We start from the raw sequence: 20,165 nt of genomic DNA, 5'->3' as shown, positions 1-20,165 counted from the left end.
AGAAATCACGTAAGAAACCTGTGTTAGATTCTCTTGAACTACAGATATGTTTTAACAAAAAACCAATGAAAATTTTTTTTTCCGTTATTAATCTTCAATAAGACGATGTCATTGCAAAGAGGAGAACAACGACCGTCAGATGAAGCTGATGAACCGATCGAAAATATCGCGTGCTCGTAGCATCGCTCTGTGCGTCCAGTTGGGTCGGTGCGGAATGTGCGGGCGCAGGTGCCGGTGCTGGATAAGGGGAAGAAGAAGAAGAAGAAGACGAAGAGGATGAGGAGGAGGAGGAGGAGGAGGAGGAGGAGGATAAAACTTTAGAATTCTTTGTGAGGACGACACTTGGCAGTGAGTTGGAGTTATTTCTTCTTGAGATCGGCGTGGTCTGCGTCCAACTTACGACATTTCTCTGCGTCGAATTCGTACTACCGACCTCTCGTCCTAACGCGTACGAATACTTCTTTCCTCCCTTTCTCTCGATTTGCTTTCTCCAGTTTTGCCTCTCGGCGGACTCGGTATTGCGAATTGTCGGCACTGTCGTCTTCGACAGATGCAACTCTGTAAGCGTTTTATGGAAAATCTCTATCCATCTATTTATCTATCTATCTATCTATCTATCTATCTATCTATTTCTATATATTTCTCTTTGTTTCTTTGAATTTCAAAGAACACATGTATAGGATTCGCAAAAAAAGTTGGGCCTTTGGGTCATCTGGATCAAGATTCGAATACGCGCGATTGTTTTAAACGAATAAACTATCCAGACCCTTGGGCCAACGTTCTCACGAATACCTATTTATTAGAAATGGGAGTATTCGTCCCTCCCTCCCATTCTTCTCGACGAACATACGTATATATAATATATATATATATATATATATATATATATGTGTGTGTGTGTGTGTGTGTGTGGCTTACGTTACGTTACCTTGAAGTCTTATCGTACCCTCTGCTTTTCCGTATGGATTCTCCGCTGAACAAATATAACTACCAAAATCATTTCGGCTTAGCTGTTTGATCGTAAGATTCAATTGATACGCGTAATCATTTACTGTGAACTCTGATACGTTATGCTTGTCGTTGGTCAAAAGTTTGATTCCTATAAGAATGTTCTTTTCTGTTTTCTTTCTTTTTGTTTTTTCTTTTTTCTTTTTTTTTTTTTTTTTTTTTTTACAGACGGACGTTTGATGTTCATTCCTTGAAACTCACCGTTGTCCTTGTACCACGTGTTCGAGGCCTTAGGCGAAGATTCGACGTAACATTGCAGAATAACGTTGCTATTCGTCGGTGCAGCCACCAATTGATTCGTCACTTTGATCAAGGGCTTAACTGTAAGTAATAAATACTTTGTTATTAATCGTTCGATTTTCTTTTCTAAATTCTTCATGTTCTTCTATTTCTCACAACTTACAAAGGACATTAACGTGATATCTTTTGCTAACTGTTGGCGGCACACCATTCGAGGCTATGCACAAATACGAGCCCATCTCTTGCCGTAAGATCCCCACTAAATGCAGTTGTTCGCCCTCGTAGGATTGTACTTTGGGAATATAATTTTATTCAATGTTAAGAGCCGTCCTAGGTATAGATAAAAAATGCAGAACTATCAATAAAACAAATCTTTAAACGGATTTAACCGCGCATTTGTAATAATAATAATAATAATAATAATAATAATAATAATAATAATAAAATGAAAAAAAAATAATGCTTGAAACGCTTGATAAATTAGCGACTTTTGATCGTTATATTTTTTTTCTTTTTCTTTTTTTTTTTCTTTTTTACTTCTTATCTTGTACGCCTTATTTGAGATATGTATATACAAAAAAAAAAAAAAAGTGTAAAAATAATGCGATCATTCGAATTGATTACTTTACGCCAAGGGCAAAATAAAAATCCGATATATTCCTTTCCGTGAGAAATGTGAGAAAAAGTTGGAAAGCACTTGGAACGATGCACAAACTAATAAAGACATTACACGCTACTGTCGATAGATTTTAAAGGAAAATCGCGGGAATCGCTGGTACGATGGAGATACCGGCCTGGTATACACTCTCGCGACGCAATGTACACACTGAATATTGCAATCGGATAGGCGAACAGTCGATGGGCTTGGCAGAGAGGAAATATATGTAAAGTCAACATCCATCACTCACTGTTAGAAAGGCTAATCGGATGGCTGCTTTTCTGCGGGACATCGTGAACCTACTGGAGTCGGCCTTTTCATCGCTACTCGAAAAAGTCTCGACGATGATGACTACATGGAAAATATATTGTCGTTGCAAATCTATCACGTCGTTGGCTTGTCCCCTTTTTATTTATATATATATATATTTTTTTTTTATTTTCTTCTTTTTTCTTCTTTTTCATGAAAACCGAATAGGAAATTTTTATCGTAAAAAAAAAAGAAAAAAAAAAAAAAAGAGAAAAAGAAAGCCGCCGGTCGTATCGCGAAATAAAAAGGAGATACAGTTTATTAATGATTCGAACGATTAGATTCCGTATGAACGGGTATTAATATTTTTTATTTATTCATTTATTTATTTATTAACCTTTTTTTTCACACATTCGCGCGCGATAATAAACGAAAAGTATGTAGGATCTGTTAATACGTTATCGAGTTAATTCACAATCGGTAGGTAAAGTGCCGATAAAGATTTTTAATTTAATAACGAGACACAATCAGCTCGGAACGCGTTACTTTTTCCATATAATAATAATAATAATATCGTATGTAATTGGTCAACAATGTGTTTAACATTCTCTCACTTTCTTCCTTCCTTCCTTCTTTTCTTTCTTTTAGTAAATTTGTTTGATCTTGTAAAGCATGTATATGTCATTCATAATCAACATATACCTTGTATCTCTATATACAGTTGTATATGGACGGATAAAGGGAAAGTAAGAGAAGATACCTCGTTTAACACCTAACTCGCTTCTCAGAGTAATTTCACGTCCGTCCTCCCTTCGCCAGGTGACCGTAGGTTTAGGTGTTCCTGTGGCACGACATCGTAATCGCAGATCGTTGCTTTCCTTAGTCGTTAAAAGGTCGGCCGAGTCGTCGAGATCCATGATATCAGGTGGTATCACTACTTTCATGTAGCCCGTCTGTATAACGTTCGTTACTGATTGACTATCCCATACTACTACTACTACTATTACTACTATTTATATATGATAGCTAGTAAAAAGGTCTGTCTACTATCCTACGTGTCTACTCTTCCTCCCTCTCATATTATACATACATTCGTTCTATTCAAACTCGACTCTTGCGATTGCTCGGTCGAGATTTACCATTAAGTTCGGTTTTAGAGTCGAAGAGAAAGCAGCTAAATCTGAATATAAATATAATAGGACTGGTAAAGGATCTAATAGAATTTTTCTATGTGCGTGTACGTATAAGAGGGACTGTCCTTTAGAAGTTTTTTTCAAAATGCTAGATCATTAATGATTCAAGTGATTCGTAAAAGTAAGAAAAGAATTTCTCTCTCTCTCTCTCTCTCTCGTTATCTTTTTCTTTCTATCTCTTGGTAAACGATCGAAAGCGAAATATTTAGTATATATATATATATATATATTTCTTATAGAAGAAAATAGTAAAGCGGTTGGAGCTTCTTAAAATTTATTCGGTTCTTCTAACAGTTCTATCTATATCTTGGAATTTTTATAAAGAAAATATCGAGCGAGCATAGCATAACATACCATACTTTATCCCGACATTCTCTGTTATATACGCATATTCCAAGGTAAAAGTTTCAAACAATAGCATAAAATGCGAGGAAAATGTGAGATCGTTTATGGTATAAGAGGAGAAAAAGAAAAAGAAGAAAGAAAAAAAAAAAAAAAATAAAAAGCGTTTATTCAGTTCAAAATGTTTGAGATTTTTAATCGATTTCCAACCAACCTGACTCTTCATTGGATCCGTATTAATCTGACACATATAAGTTCCAGAATCGTTCGGTTGAACGTTGCTCACGTGAAGCTTCCAGGTGTTATGTCCGTTATGAGTTACCGAGAGCCGTGTGTTATGAGCGACCATGTGAGTGTGAATAGCTAGGATAGCCCTCGAATCTGATTTTATCCAGGCAATCTGTAGGATGAAAAAGATTATGATTCTTTGACGTGTTCCAAGTACTAAGATAAATCTTTATGGCGTTGTCCGATGTGGTGGAACGTGTAATAAACCTTTAATTAAGTTTCGAAACGACTTTCACTATGTTGACACAAAATAATTATACTTTTAAATATATATATATATATATATATATATATATGTGTGTATGTGTGTATGTATAATGGGAATAGAAGTCATGGAGTATTTTTTCAAGCAAACACTCTTCTCTTAAAACACTCGAACGAAAAGCAAATTGTATGACTCGTTACTTCCTACCAACCGTAACGAGAGCCATTCAGGATGAATGGTGTAAAGCTTGCCGCATATTGCTGCTAAAAGCCGAATAGTTAAAAAAGAGAGTCGAGAGAAAGAGAGAGAGAGAGAGAGAGAGAGAGAGAGAGTGTGAACAATCGCATGGTTTTTGGCTTCTACTTAGCAAACGTCAGAAAAATGGTACCAGCGCTAGTTAAAGGGTTATTTTTTCCCATTTCCCCACCTCGCCCCCGTTTTTTCTTTTTTTCTTTTTTTTTTTTTTTCTTTTTTCAAATGAAGCAAATACAGGAAACAGAAGTAACCGTGAATGAAATATCGCATCAGGATTCTTGATAAAAACTATTTACCAATGTTTACCAATTAACACTCGTCGCATCCGTCGATAGAATTAAAATTCTAACGATAAGTTTTTAATCTTTAATATAACGTCATCCAATTTTCAAGTCACGCATATTCATATATGTATATTTTTTAAACCTTTGTTCTTTTTCGTCGGGAAAGAATATAACATTTTTTACTTTATATTTTACGAAAGTTAATGCTAGCACATAATATAATTATACTTATTGTTATTAATACAATAGAATCGTATTAATGTACGTTATATCATCAATTTCACGTTATATAATTTTTGATTATATAGACACACACACACAATAGGTACGTAAAAGTGATAGTAGGTTGAAATTTCATCAAATCCTAACGACGTGTCTTGTAGAATAATAAAACGAATGATATGAGTTAGGAAATTCTTTTTATTTTCCTCTTTCGTTTTTTCCTTTTCTTTTTTTTTCCTTCTTTCTCCTGAAAAAATAGGCCCGATCGAAAAGTAAATTTTATCCTTTAATTTCAATCTGTTTTATCGAATTATAACGACAAATTTGAAGGTAAATATCCATAACAGGATATATTTTTTGTGGACGCTCTTTTTAAATTTCAAATATTCCTTGCCATTTGTCACAAGTTATATTTCGTTCAAATAGAATTCACGAAAAAGGTGTATACGCATATACGCGATATACGTTGTGCAAACAAATAACCATTTTTTAATTAAAACTTTCTCTCTTTGAAAAAAGAAAGAAAAAGAAATAAATACGAAGGCGTAAAAAGAGGATGATATATATATATATATATATATATGGTATAAAATGGCAACGATACGACTTCTCATCAACGTACGTCCTACGTTGGTTCTCCTCGATGTCATATCGATTCGTTAATATCCGATAAAACTTGAAAACGCTTTCGAGAGTACGGAATCTTACAAATTTTTAATAAATCCAATTGATGTAGAATGGTTACCTCGTTATAAGTTGGAACGTTCTCTCTTTTTTTCCTCCTTTTCCCTCTCCCTTTCTCCTTGCTATATAGTAAAAATAAACTCGTGATAGATATTACTGACAATGTTAATTTTCCAAAATTGAAAACCTACATCAAAACCAAAAATAAATCACAATTAATAAATAATAAGATATGATAAATGAACGAGTAGTATTTTTGTTATAAACGATAAGTATACGTAAAAAGAAATATCCATTTAACAAAAATATGGTAAAAAAGAGAAAGAGAGAAAGGAATGGTAGGGAAAGGATGAAAGAGGAAGGGGATTAACAAAAGAAAGTAAAATTTAAATCGGTTGAGAAAAATCAAGCTCATTCAACTTGTGTAACCTTAGGATTTTATATTAGTGGCTCCTGATTTATTTCTTTTCTTTCAATCTTCTTTTTCCCTTTTCCTTTTTTTTTCCCCTCTACATTCTCGTATTCTTTACATTCCTCGAAAGTATAGTTTGGCCCGACTACCATCTCTTTAATCTTTACTTATTACCACTTTTCCTTTGCGAGATCTTGTACACTTTGTGAACCAATTATCGATCCTAACGTTTAATCAAACTCTGACTTATTTTACAAAGTAAATTACTTTTTGTAGGATTTTCGTTCCGTGCTTCTTTATACATATATATATGTATGTATTTTTTGTTTTTGTTTCCAAATTGTCCATATCACAAAAGGATCATTTTCTATTTCTCTCTTTCTTTATTTTACTTTCTCTCTCTATTTCTCTCTCTCTCTCTCTCTCTCTCTCTCTCTCTCTATGTCTCTTGTACATATCTTCCTAGCATGGTAACTATCCATCCGCATCCATAGATTAGATTAGATTTAGTGTTAGAGTGTCTATGTTACTACTACTATTACTATTTCTAGTATACATGTACACACACATGGATAGTCCGTGTGGATAGCTATTATGGATAATGCGCGATCCGTCTGAAACACGTCGTGTATTTACGGAAACGCGATTTAGGCCAGCACTTATACGATTTAGGCCTCGCCGGCCTTAATCGACTAACTAATTAAACCTACGCCCAGATGCAATTACCTTGTAAGATTGAAGATGATTAACGACGCAGGTGAAGGAGACGTCACGGCCTTGAGTGACCGTATGGTTCTCCAAAGGTGCCAGAAACTGCGGTTGTATCTCCGACTTTGGCAACGTTTGACCTGCATCATGCGATTATCCGTTAGACAATATCGATCTAAAACTTGATCCTCCCATCTTATTGCTTTACACTAACCTTGTTATCATTTTATTACTTTTATTCAATAATTAGTGTAGAAATTATTTATTATTATTATTATTATTATTGTTGTTGTTGTTGTTGTTGTTGTTGTTATTGTTATTGTTTGCGATATTTAAAAAATATGGAGTATTTTGCAAGAATATATTTGTAAAATCTTGTTGACGTACAAGCTAAATCTAATAATTTCAAATTGCTTTTATATTTTATATTCGAACTTTATTATTATTATTATTATTATTATTATTATTATTATTATTATTATTATTATTATTATTATTATTATTATTATTATTATTATTATTGTTGTTCACAAAATTTAAATACTCCATATTTGTAAAAATATTTTGTTAAAATTGTATCGACATAGAAACTGAACCCGACGACTCTGTTTACATTTAATATATTTATATTTTTAATATCAGCAGTTGTTAAATGTTGATATTAAATTTGTCATCGTATATTTGGAAGAAGTAAAACTACTAAGGAAAGCAAGATTAAAAAGAATTTCAAATCTTTCGATCAGAAATATAAGAGGAGAATAATCTCTTAAATCGAAGTATGTATAAACTAGCGACGTGTTCGCAATCCGAACCTACTTCTCTCCGTCGTCTAATTTAATCTGATCCGTCACACGTGCCAACGTACATATTAATATCCTTCGTTGAATATCCATCGTGGCTCGGATTAATAACGATTTACCGTCGACTATTCGAATTCCATCCAAATTTATCTCTCTCTCTCTCTCTCTCTCTCTCTCTCTCTCTCTTTCTCTCTCTCTTTCTCTCTCTCTCTCTCCACTCCCTCCCTCTTCGCCCCTCTCTTATATAATTATGTTAAAGAATGGACGTGAATGAGTAGGTCTTGTTCAAAGTAGTTTATTAAACACATTGTGCGGTTTGATCACGTACAGTTCAATTACTTCAAATCAGAAATCAATGACAAAATGAAAACTAATAATATGTTCCCTCGTTACGTTGTTCTTTAGTTAAGAAGAAAATCGATCCATTCTTTGGTCTCTATCAAAAGTCAAACTTTGTTGATTGGATTTTTCTCACGAGTTACTTCGAGATCGATTGAATAATCGAGAATGGACTTCTTGTACCTTTTGAAAATGTTTTCGAAGTTGAACGATCGATATCATCCCCTCTTAATGGCAGCTCAATCTCGATTCGAGTCGAGGAAAAAAAAATCATAATGTTTGTCCCCCTTTTTTTGTTCTTTCTTTTTCTCTCCTTTTTTTCTTTTTTTTTTTTCTTTTCTTTTTTTTTATTTTTCTTTCCGTTAATTACCACGACTTATATCGACTTATACGTACGTATCGATGCACTTTTACAGAAGCTCCAAAAACTTTCGATAGTGCCTTTAAGAAGATTTCGTTCGATTTATCTCGAAAGTGGAACAAATTAAGAGAAAAGATAATTAAAAAGAAAACAAAAGGAGAGAGAGAGAGAGAGAGAGAGAGAAGTCTGGAGAGTCAGATTTATTTCTGTCATCTCTAGTCACACAAAGAAAACCTCTACCAAGTTTGTTACTATACTCTTCAATTTCTGCTTACTTTATTTTCAGTCGAATAAAAAAAGAAGGAAGTATCGTATAAATAACACAGAGATAGAGATAGAGAGAGAGAAAGAGAGAAAGAGAATAAAGCAAGTTTGCGACGTCGGTACTTACGTATCATTTGTCTCTTACCGAAACTAGAGTAGAGGAAGGCTGTGAGAAGGAAACAAGTAACGAGGTCCCGTGATGCCATGCCATAGGGTGGGCCATGCGCCATGCGTGCTGTAATCAAAATAAAAAGGAAAAAAAAAAAAAAAAAAGAAAAGAGATAATTTCATATCGAGTCACGTAAAAGACAATGTTGCTTTAAGCTGATACACGTCCCTGTACCTTTTATATGTAAATGTCGTAGATGATACAAGGTAAATTTTTCATTTCTATTTTACAATACATAATTAAGATTAATTTAGAAATTGGTGCTTTTGAAATGTCATACGGCATATAGCTAGTCAATGTTTGAATATTTGTCGTGTTTACTTCTGGATCATAAGAAAAAAAAAAGAAAAAAAAAAAGAAAAAAAAAATAGACAAAAAAAATAGACAAAAAAATAGAAAAAGATGTTAAAATGATGAAGATCAGTTTCAAAGAGTGAGAGTGAGAGAAAAGAGAGAAGGAGAAGGGGGGAGAGGGAGAGAGAGAGAGAGAGGGAGATAGATGAAAGTGGAAATCGAGAATTTCTCTATGCTGTCGACGTGACTTCCCTCGTAAAGAGAGTGAGTGAGTGAGTGAATTGGAGTGAGAGGGAGAGGGAGTGGATGAGAGTGAGAGAAACAGAGGAGGGTGCAAGAAGGGGTCAGCTCCGAATCGCGTGAATATTAACTCGACAGTTGGTCGCCACATAAACGCCAACCGTTGATATATCCTACCCTCGCTGCCCTCACCCTCTACCAGCCAGTACCGCAATAATACTCGAATGGTAGCTATTCCTACCCCTCCAGTCAGGCAGCCAGTCACCCACCCATCCATACCTATTCCTCTCCTCTCCTCTCCTCTTCTCTTCGGCACGCACACCCTCATATCGAGACGTTCGCACACGTGTGTGCTAGTACTACGAGCTTTGCTTGCTACCCGCCAAAGAGAAAGCGTCAGAGAGAGGGAGAGAGAGAGTCGAATGAAAATTTTAACTCCCACTTTTGCTCTTACAACTGCGCTTTTACCCCTTTCATGTGACTTCGCTGGAGTTAAGGTTCCCTCTTTTGCTCCTTCACCGAAATTCTATTCTCGCTTACGTGTTTAATCTGAACGAGGACGTATAACGTGGAATTTTGTCAATTCGTTTTATTCCTTTCGAGTATTATTTTGTTTTGTTTTTATACTTTTTTCTTTCTTTCTTTCTTTTCCTTTTTTTTTAATTTTTTTTTTTTTCCTTTCTATGGAAAGCAAGGCTTATTTTCTCTCTCTCTCTCTCTTTCTTTCTTTCTCTCTCTTTGTCTCTCTTTTTCTCTCTTTTATGGGGCGTTATGTTTAGGCATCAATCAAAAGTAATTGGTATAATCCAAGACATATTTATCGATCATTTCTCGAACACTGAAAGCAGTAAATCAAATTTCTTTTGTTGATTAAATATTCTCTCATAAAAATGTGAAAAAGGAAAAGAAAATGAAAAACAGAAAAAAGAACCATTTGCAAGGAATCTCACCGACTACCGAGATGTTTTTAAAGAGCTACGGTACAAAGGATTTCAATCGTACAACTATAAAAAAAAAGGTGTCTCGTTTGGACAATAAGGTAATTGCTCCTTAGACGACGGAGAACGGAACTAAGAATAGCTGTCACCTTTTTTAGTTAAGCTTACGTCTCCTTTGTGTACCGGTAACCGTGTTTATATCGTGCGAAAAATTGTCATCCTTTTCTTTCTCTATCTTTTGCGAGTGGAAAATCGAGTCTCTCTTTTTAGTTTTAAATTATACCCATTCTACACCAATTTTTCCAATGACAGAGTTAATGTTTACTAGATAGAGTTCATGAATAAAATAGTTTATTTGTTTAGATAACTATAATGCAGATATATGAGAATATTTGATAGACAAAGAAAATTAAAAAAATCCTAAGGTCTATGAAAATGGATATGCTTTCTATTAATATTAAATATAAATATAAATATAAATATAAATATAAATTGTTTAACAAAATTAGTTATATCAATTAATTATCAAATAATGATTTTGATTGAATTTTCTTTTTTTCAATATTTGAAAATAATTTACATTTTAATATAATTGTAATATAACATTTTATCGATTAGAAATTGTTGTACGTTTCATGACCTACTACGTTTTACCAAGTTTTATTATTTGAATCATTTGCAAAGCATTAGAGAGAAGACTACAGTAGACTCACGTATGTACATACGTATGTACATACGTTGTGGAAACACGAATCGTAGATATGTACACGTTGCATCGATGAATGTATCTCCCTTCGAATGAAACGTTCCGTTAGGCTTCTGCTCCCTTGAAAATCATCGAACGTGGCTGGTTTACCGAAGGTTCCTTTCAATCAAAATGCACTTGTGCACCGATTTCGATTTTTGCAAATTATAATTTAATCGGTCTATGGGATCGTGTTATAGATCCCCCCCTATCCCACTCTCCCTTCCGATAAGAGAGACGCTTTGACGTCAAAATATTGCAAAAAAGAAAAAAAAAAAGAAATAAATAATTATGAGATAAAAGTAAAATCGTCGGTAATTCAATTGAATCGATTACGATTTAGTTTAGAAAAATATGTCCAAACATATGAGGTAGGAAATTAAAGAGAAAATACTTATGACAATGTCAGAATGAATAAATGTATATATATATATATATTTTTACAATAATTAATTCTTCTCATTTAAGGAATAATTCCAGACTCGAAGGGTCTCTGAGAGCTGTGAAAGTAAACTTTGAACTTAGCGGAAGATAGCATTAAAAAAAAAGAAAAAAAAAACGAAAGGGAGAAGGAGAAAGAAAAAGAAAAAAGAAAAAACTTGAGAGAGATAGAGAGAAAGAGAGAGAGAGAGAGAGAGAGACAGAGAAAAAGAAAAAGAAAAAGGAAAAAAAAATATTTTAAACGGAGGCGGAGTTCCATTCGTAGAAAGTAGCAGCAGCCAGGAGTGCATTCACAGAAAGCTCGAAGAGTCTTAAACGTTGGAGCTTAACCAAAGGTACATCGGAAAGGTAGAGTGCCGCTCTAACAGCGTGAAGACTCTAAGTAGAAGGCGAAGAAGATGGAAGAGAAAGAGAAAGAGAGAGAGAGAGAGAGAATGAGGAGGGGAAGAGGTGGAAAGTAAGTTTGATTCTCTCTCTCTCTCTCTCTCCTCGCTCACTCACTCGAAGGAACTCGAAGGGGTTGGAAGGTACAACACCCCCTTCTCTCATTCTCGGTACGAAGCTCTTTTCCCTTGGATCACTCGCCAACCCAAAGTCTCCTTTTTCTTCTTTCGCTCTTCTGACTCCTCCCGTAGCTTGAGAGGAAATAAAAGTTACTCCGCGGCATCATCTATCCGTTCATTTTACCAAGCTTGCTTGCTTTCTTGCTTCTTTGCTTGTTCCTTGCTTACTTGCTTTGCTTGCTTGCTTGCTTGCTTGCTTACTTGCTGTTTGTTTGTTTACTTGCTTGCTTCTTTGCTTACTTTACTGCTATTACTTACGAGTTTTATCTATTTCACTTTTTACTCGTATTTTTCTCATTCACTTTCTCTACCTCTCACATCTTCCAACTGATTCTTCTCGCGTGCACTTAAACAAATACGACACTTCCACCTGCTTCTTTTGGCAAAGCCAAAGAAAGAGAGAATACTCGTAGTCGTTGAAACACCTCCTTTGCATTTGGCTAATCGCCTCTTGCCGGATTTACTCGCGAGTCTTATGTCGTTTTTGCGTTTCCCAAGAACAAACCTTCGTGTCCTTCTAAATATTCAAAATCTTAAATCTCCCACTCTCTCTCTCTCTCTCTCCCCTATAACGAACATAAAATTTTCTACCCTTCTATAACTTTCATGTTAGCACATTTGCGTTTTAGGAAAAAAAGAAAGAAAGAAGGAAAAGGAAAGAAGAAAAAAAAAAAGGAGAAAGAAACTTTTCTCCACGATAAGGATATACGATATATACGAATACGAATACGAATACGATACGATACGACACGACACGACACGACACGATACGATATATGATACACTTCTCAAAGCGAATGAAACGATAACGATACTTGACATTACATAGCATAGAACTGATTCGATTCGAGTTCAAGGAGTACTTCGATAGATGGCATCTATATATGTATATTGTGTGTGTCGCGTTATCAGAAGGCCCGATTAGTGTAGCTTATGCGGCGCGTTTGGTACGCCACGAGCTAAATACCATCGGGGACCCCTTATAGGCATTTGAGTTTCCTTTGATCATTGATCTGACTTTAATACATACATCGTTTGTTTCAAGGATTCATATATCTTCTTTGTCGTTCATATTGAAAGAATTCAATTGATTTTACAAATAAATTCAATAAATATCCGTACATACGTATGCATATATGTATATATATATATATATATATATATATAAAATATATATATGTATAAAGTATATATGGTAAAATATTCAAAAAAGTAACTTTTAAGTGCAACACGTTGCTTGAAATTATCGTCCGATTCGTTTCAAGGATAGACGCTTTTCCGTCGATCGATCATAATTCTATCGCATGCTAGTTCTGTTGAGAAAAAAAAGGAAAGAGAGAAAAAGAAAGAACAAGAATATTCAATTTTTCTGTTCTCTTATATCAAAAATGACGCCTCGATACGTATCGTTTAGCGAGAAAAGATATAGATAGATCAGTAAATATATATATATAGAAAAAAGTTTTCACATTTTGTAAAATTTCACTCTTCGAAGAGAAACTTTTTCCTTCATTCTGTATATGTATATTCATTCGTATACACTCCGAGTGATCTCGGAAAGTGCAAGCACCCCCTCGGCCGTTCGTTCTTATCGCCCTTCCGTTTTCCAACCCTCTCTTTCTCCCTCTCTCTCTCTCTCTCTCTCTATCTCTATCTCTATCTCTATCTCGTATTACGTTGCGGGTCTATGCGCCTCTCGTTAACGTAGCAGAGAGTGCGGCGAAATAGCGATTGACTATCGATGAGCTGAAAGTCAGCAACCGATAAAAGTAACGACTTTCCAAAGTTTCGATAAAATTCATCTTATCGTGTTCTCTCTCCCTCTCTCTCTCTCAAACTTTTGAATCGAAACTCAATTACTTATGTCACCAAATTGTGGAAACATAACGTTTTACATGACTTTTTTAATCGTCTCGTAACGTCGAGAAATTAGGGGGAAAAAAAGAAAGAAGAAAAAGAAAAAATTCGACCGAGAATTCAAAGTAGAAACGAGAAATGAATGTCGAGAAAATCGTAACTTCTGTAGAAGTCACTTCCAGTCGAGTTCTGTGTGGAGAAAGCACCCGAGAGAAGCTTTCGAGACTAATTCGTAATGGAAATACTTTGAATAGATCTTTTCTAAATTCTTTCTCGATGTAGTTGTGTCTGTCCAACGCGTGAGATTACACTAGACAACAAGTTAAAGTCCATTAATACTTTTGATGTGTATATATATATATATATATTTTTCTTTGTTTCTTTTCATTCTTTTCTTTTTCTTTTAAATCATTTATATGACTATACTGGTAACGGGGAAAATCAAGTCTTTGATGTCTGATTGTGTTTTCAGGTGGATTGAAATTAATTGAAAAGAGACTCATCCCACGGCCTCTCTCTTTCTCTCGCTCGTACTCTTTACGCTTGAAATCCTCCGGGAAGTAAAGTTTGACGAACTCAAACTCCTTGAAGTTCGGCGTCAAACCTCGGGCAAGTATCATCCATTTCTATATGTCTCTTAAACCACGAGCATGACGAAGAAGCACAGGAAAATGGATTCAAAATAGCGATAGAATGCCGATGACCGATGGACGTATTCTGACAGAAGTAACGACCCACAGTTAGGGTTCGCTTCTCAGCTCGTCCGAGCTACGATGAAACTTAAGGATTGTGGTTGAAACTGTCTGTAAAGTTGGCACAACGTTCAAAACGGGAACGATCGAGGTTACTCTTTGGCTAGTAATAGTAGCAGTATTAGTATTAGTATTAGTATTAGTAGTAGTAGTAGCAGCAATAGCAGTATCCTCTCTTATGTTAGTTCCTTCGTTAGTTCGTTCGTTCATTCGTTCCATTATTCGCGACATCTCTATTACATTCCCTTCGTATTAAATAAATACTGAAAATCACCAAGTGTGTTTTAAGGTCAAAGGAGCTTCGTAATAAAATTCATAAATTCCATAAATCGTTAGTAGGAACGATGAGAAATTTTGATGATTTCGAAGGTCCTTTATCGAACGATAAGAGGGTTTATAGAAGAGAGTATCATTAGAATAAACAGCTTTCATCCGAGTTTTTATCTTTCCTTTTCTCTTTCTTTTTTCATTATTCTTATTATTTTTTATTTTTTCTTTTTGCCTCGATCATTATATAAATACATATTCCTGTGCTTTTATTTTTCCTTTTTTTTTTTTTTCGTTCAGGCATCGAACGTCCAGATATTCGTGCGAGTAAATATTTGACTTTGAAGAATCTCCATAAATCCGCTATCAAATCAAATATTGAGTTTCCCGAAATTTATCGCGGGGAAAAGAATGGTAGGCGGGGTAGAAAGGAAGGAGGAAGGATAAAAGAGTTTCAAATCACGATTGATGTATATATGTACTCTTACGTGGATGGGGGTGGGGATGGGGTAGGGTTAACTCCTCGAACGATTTCGTGATGTAAACGTAAAAACGAAATGTTTCTTTAGCGACTTTTTAACGAATATGAAGGAAAAAAATTTTTTAATGAGAGAGAGAGAGAGAGAGAGAATGTTGTTAATGGTATTCCAATATACCGAAGTATACGGAGCCGTGCGTCAATTTGGCAATCGTATAATCCAATTAGCTTACCACGAAATAGAGTAACAGTTGTAGGAATGGTGTGTTCTAACTAAGGATGCGCGTTACCGAAATGATCGGGAACAAGTATCCTTGGCAGTAACAGTTAATCCTTTGGGAGATGAGTATGATGTCTGTATACAATGATTAGGAATTTGATGTCGAAGAAGAAGTAATCGGGTCAATGATTGAACGTTGAGGAGTGGTGTGAGAAAGAGAGAGAGAGAGAGAGAGAGAAAGGGAGGTAGTAGATCGTGGATGAAAGATGGGAAAACAAAAGAGAGCAGGAAGGAAGGAGAGAGCGAGTAGTATCGAGGTGATAAAAGATAGATAAAGCGGATGATGACGAAGATGAGGAAGAAAGAGAAGGGAAAAAAAAGAGGGATAGGATTCGTAAAGAGGCTTAAACGGCGATAACTTAGCACATTTTCAGGGAACAGCAGCACTTCTACAAAACCGCAAAATCCTCGTTTCGCCACTCGGTGAAAAGAGCAGTGTCGAGGGATTCAGGACATGAAGTATGCGATCGTATTGTGTGCGCGAGTGCGTCGTCCATCTGTATGTTTCAACGTATACCTGTTTGTTGTATGTGTGTGTCACACGATCCGACGGAAATACGAGCCGATGAAATCATGCCAGAGAAGCATCGTCATCGTCGTAGTCGTAGTCGTCGTCGTCGTCGTCGTCGTCGTGTACAGGAGACTCGCTCTCGTGGAATTAGAAGCGAAATAAAAAGGCACCGTAACCCTCACCCTCAGCCCCCTCTCCTTGCCAAGAAGAACACTCCGGTGTGATTAATAAAGTTTAATGAGCGCGGCCTTTCTCTCATCTTTTCTTCCCTGAAAATCTTAAAAGCTCTTCGTTCGCCTTTTCTTTTCGCATCGTTTTCTTCTCACTTTCTTTCTCGAAAGTACGCATTTCTCCGTTTCTTTCGTTTATCTTTTTCTTCTTCGATTTGAACGAGTTTATCAAGATAGATGATCCTCTTAGATTTTCTCATCTCTCTTAGATTCTCGTAAAAATTCACTATTAAACTCTGTATCTCGTGATGATGCTTCACGAACGTATTCCCATAACTTATTACGATAGATACTGTATTGTGGGGTAGCTCTTCCGATACAACTATTGCAGTTCGCGATGGCGAACATATATACATAGCTCCGTTCATATACCTTGAGCATAGGTCGAATACGAAAGAGAAGAACTTTGACGACGTCAGAATGACGCATATAGACTAATTTCTGGTTTAGCTTTGACAAGTCTTTCAGAATCTATACAGAAGGATCGTTTTCAAGCGTTCGTTCGCGAAATGCGTGCACAAATCGTTGCCGTTGCTTGGCAGATCGTTGCCGAGTTACAGAAGGAGGAAAGAGTCTTTCTACGGAAGATCGCATTGAGAGAGAGAAAGAGAGAGAGAAAGAGAGAGCGAGAAAGGGAAAGAGGAATAGGGTTGGAAGCAGGAGGGAGTGCAAGAGGGACGCCAAGTTACGCGCTAAAAGCGGAACCAACACAGGAAGCTCATTAAGTTGCACCCCGCGGGCTGAGGTGCGCGCACACACACATACACATACACATAGAGATACAATACGGAAGCCACCTCTCGGTTCCAAATCCCACCCCCTACAGATACCCTACCTATACCCACCCCGACTCTACCCCCAACACCCGTCTACTCGCTCACGACTATTTTACTCTACGCTCTTGTCTCTCTTGGCACGCATAGCGCATCTTCTACGCATTCGGTGTCGCGTTCGTTAGGCGACATTGAGAAAAAATTATGATAATGACGATCGCGCCCGAGGGAATCGTTCCGCGTCGCGTTTCCTCAAAATCTACTTCTTCATCACACTTTACTTTCTCTCTTTCTCCCTCCTGTATGTATCTATCTATCTATCTATCTACGTACCTATCTATCTCTGGCGATCTCTTTCTATTCTAAATTTTTCGCAAAGAGTACGTAGAAAGTGTTTAAATGAAAAATTTATCTTAGAAAATTTATATGAAAATTAGAGTGAACCCTTTGTATTGATCCATAATCCTTTGCAAAATGTCTATTGAAAATCGTAACTATAATAGGATCGTACTATTGTATCTTAACAAAGGTATTAAGAGTTCATTTTAGAAAAGATAACCAATTATATTCCTGAAATCTTCTTTCTGTCACAATGAAACAAAATTTCAAGAGTTAAAGCTAGACAAAGAGAAAGGAAACGGTCGAACGATCATCATTCGCTCGACGTTGATATATTGTATATATATATATATATATATACATATATCTCACATCGTCTCGATACTAACTGCTCAACGGTTGGCCGTGAACAACCAATAACATCCGACGGTGTGGATGGTATCATCAGTCAATCCGCTAGCTCGGCATGTTTATTACCAGTGTACGTTGCCGTCGCTTTCAAACAAATGCCTGTACGGAGCGCAAAGCCACTCTACTCTCGAACCCGTCGTCCATTATTTCTGCCGTTCACTTTCGTCGCTTCGAGCAAACACATTCCCTCTTTCTCTCTCTCTCCCTCCCTCTCTCTCTATCTATCTATCTATCTATATCTATCTATCTATCTCTCTCTCTCTCTCCTTCACCCTCTCAACTCACCAACCCGTTTACTCGCACACCCCTTCGAGAGACGTGCCAACGTATTAGCCGCGCTTAATTCGAACTTTCATGGGTGATCATGCGCGAACGTGAAAGCAATTCCTGATGATAAAATGTCAATTTCGATATTTCGATGAAAAATTTTGTTTATTTCTTATCCAGGACAGAAAGAATGAAAAATGAAGAAAAGAAAATGAAGAATACATTTTCATTTTATCGCAGTTCTGTTGTATTATTATGAAAGTAAAATGAGGAAGAAAAAAAGAAAATCTGATTTAATTTGAATGAACTTTATATTGTCTCGTTTGAAAGTAATATTTTTAATATCGTTTAAACGACAATGCGAATAAAAGTTTTGATAGATGAGCAATAACGTGTGACGAACGAAGAACGAAAAGTGCAAATAACGCATGACTGCAAAATCGAATGTTTCCGTGAACAAAACTCAGGGAAAGATTAATCGATTGAATTTTCTAAAAAAACTCAGAGATTTTATCCGTCCTTCGAATATCAATCATACAACCAAGAACTGTAAATCCTTTTTTTTATTATTATTCTTATATATATATATATATATATGTGTGTGTGTGCGTGTATAAATATTTAAATAAAAAATATGTAAAGTAATTAATAGAATAAAATTGTTGACTCGCTTTTGTCATTCTAAAGAATCCACTTTAGCGAGTATCACCACATTACATAGGAATTGTAAATGTATAGCGTAAGGGGGGTGCTTTTCCTTCAAGCCCTCTCAGCGATTCGATCGAGCAGAAAGAAATAATATATCTGCAATTGTGCGTATATACGAAGCCGATATGATTTTCTATGCATGAGAATCTTAGAGAAACCGAATCTTACTTTGTGTTATTCCCTTTCAATTTTATCAAATCGAATAAAGGTGATGGGCTAACGAAATGAATTTTAGTGGAATAAAAGAGATTTCTTATATGGAGAGAAAGAGAGATAGGAGTTGGGAGGAAAAGAGGAAACTTATTTCAACATCTTTTCAAATTCCTGAAAAATTTTCTATTGAAAAACTTGTAATCTTTGTTGGAAGAGAGAAAGAAAAAAAAAAAAAAAAGAATATTAAAAGAGGAAAATTTCTTTTGATATTTTTTTTTTTCGCGCGCGCACACACGTGTGCTAAACCATCGCCCTGACATCGAAGTACTCGAATTTTGAGCATTAGTTCGTGAACCATTTGGCACAACTACTCTTTGGAAGAGCAGTTCGAATCGCATTGCATATATTGTAGAACAGCTTAAACCGCAACGCTTAGTGCCATAGCAGTAGTCTCGGTACAGTCATTGTACATTAAAGCCCCGTGAGTCTTCTCCGTATCTTTCTAAGGAATATAAGGGCTTTTCCAATAATACATGCAAAACTAATTGTAAACTGGAATTAGAAATAATCGTTGCTCATAACTAATCAAGTATCGAATATAAAATCAATGTGATTTTCAACATTTAAATTTGCATTGGTCATTAATTTATATGTTATTAGAATTCTATTATAAATTTTCTTTTATTATGACGATAGAAATTTATTATTCTTTAAAAAAAAAGATGTTGCGATTTAAAAAAAAAAAAAAAAAAAAAAGAAAAAATCTATAGCTTGCGTGCAAATTAAATGAAAATATCGCTTATAATATTTGTATATTATATGGATAAAATTTCGCGGGAAGTGAATTACGAGTGTGTGTGTGTGTGCTATTAAAATAAAATTTAAATGACAATGACAATTGAAAAAATCATTTGCAAAAGTTTTACTCACCGCACGCGAACGCGTGACGAAGTTCAATAATACAATCGACGAGGCAATTATCTTGGAGCAATTATTTTGGAATACATAATTGTTGCTTCTCTCCTTTCGGCGAATACTTGAGCGATCGTTCAACAATTTCTCGAAGATTGCACACGCAACGTTCAGGCGGGCAGACGAAGCGCGACTGTGCGCCGAGCACCCTCGCGATCTCCCTTTTATGGTCCTCCCTCGATGCTCTTCTACTTGCACGCCGACTCTGACTACTTGTCTACTCTCTCGCCGCACAATGAATATCACGCGAGCCATTAAAATACAA

The 20,165-nt window shown here is 35.7% G+C and overlaps 1 protein-coding gene and 1 long non-coding RNA gene across 3 annotated transcripts; one reads left to right on the top strand and one right to left on the bottom strand.

Annotated features, from left to right (window-relative positions):
• Nucleotides 1-69: 69 nt before the first annotated feature.
• Nucleotides 70-20,146, bottom strand: LOC124432669 (lachesin-like). Of its 2 annotated transcripts, XM_046981737.1 has the most exons (9): nucleotides 19,859-20,145; nucleotides 8,658-8,747; nucleotides 6,767-6,888; nucleotides 3,905-4,090; nucleotides 2,916-3,108; nucleotides 1,412-1,540; nucleotides 1,210-1,329; nucleotides 929-1,099; nucleotides 70-558 (listed from the first exon to the last, which is right to left on the bottom strand). In XM_046981737.1, exons 2-9 carry the CDS (start codon nucleotides 8,740-8,742, stop codon nucleotides 95-97), a joined length of 1,470 nt encoding a protein of 489 aa, XP_046837693.1. In that variant the 5' UTR covers nucleotides 8,743-8,747; nucleotides 19,859-20,145; the 3' UTR covers nucleotides 70-94. The 2 variants fall into 2 exon arrangements, with proteins under 2 accessions (XP_046837693.1, XP_046837694.1); XM_046981738.1 differs by lacking the exon at nucleotides 929-1,099 and having other exon boundaries at nucleotides 19,859-20,146.
• Nucleotides 258-2,126, top strand: LOC124432673. The gene is made up of 3 exons (XR_006944357.1): nucleotides 258-348; nucleotides 1,177-1,331; nucleotides 1,995-2,126. It is a non-coding gene; the product is annotated as an uncharacterized LOC124432673 (long non-coding RNA).
• Nucleotides 20,147-20,165: the final 19 nt, after the last annotated feature.

This window comes from Vespa crabro, chromosome 1, assembly GCF_910589235.1.
Source record: "Vespa crabro chromosome 1, iyVesCrab1.2, whole genome shotgun sequence".
NCBI classification, from domain to species: Eukaryota; Metazoa; Arthropoda; class Insecta; order Hymenoptera; family Vespidae; genus Vespa; species Vespa crabro.
The sequence above is the reverse complement of the archived record's forward strand: the minus strand, read 5'-3'. Positions and strand labels throughout refer to the sequence as shown.

Bases quoted from the DNA above. Each gene is read 5' to 3' on its own strand.
- LOC124432669 (XM_046981737.1), bottom strand. From the start codon at position 8,742: ATGGCGCATGGCCCACCCTATGGCATGGCATCACGGGACCTCGTTACT. The intron at 1,100-1,209 runs GTGAGTTTCAAG...ACATTCTTATAG, and splicing joins CACGTGGTACAAGGACAACG to GAATCAAACTTTTGACCAAC. The intron at 559-928 runs GTAACGTAACGT...AAACGCTTACAG, and splicing joins GGGTACGATAAGACTTCAAG to AGTTGCATCTGTCGAAGACG.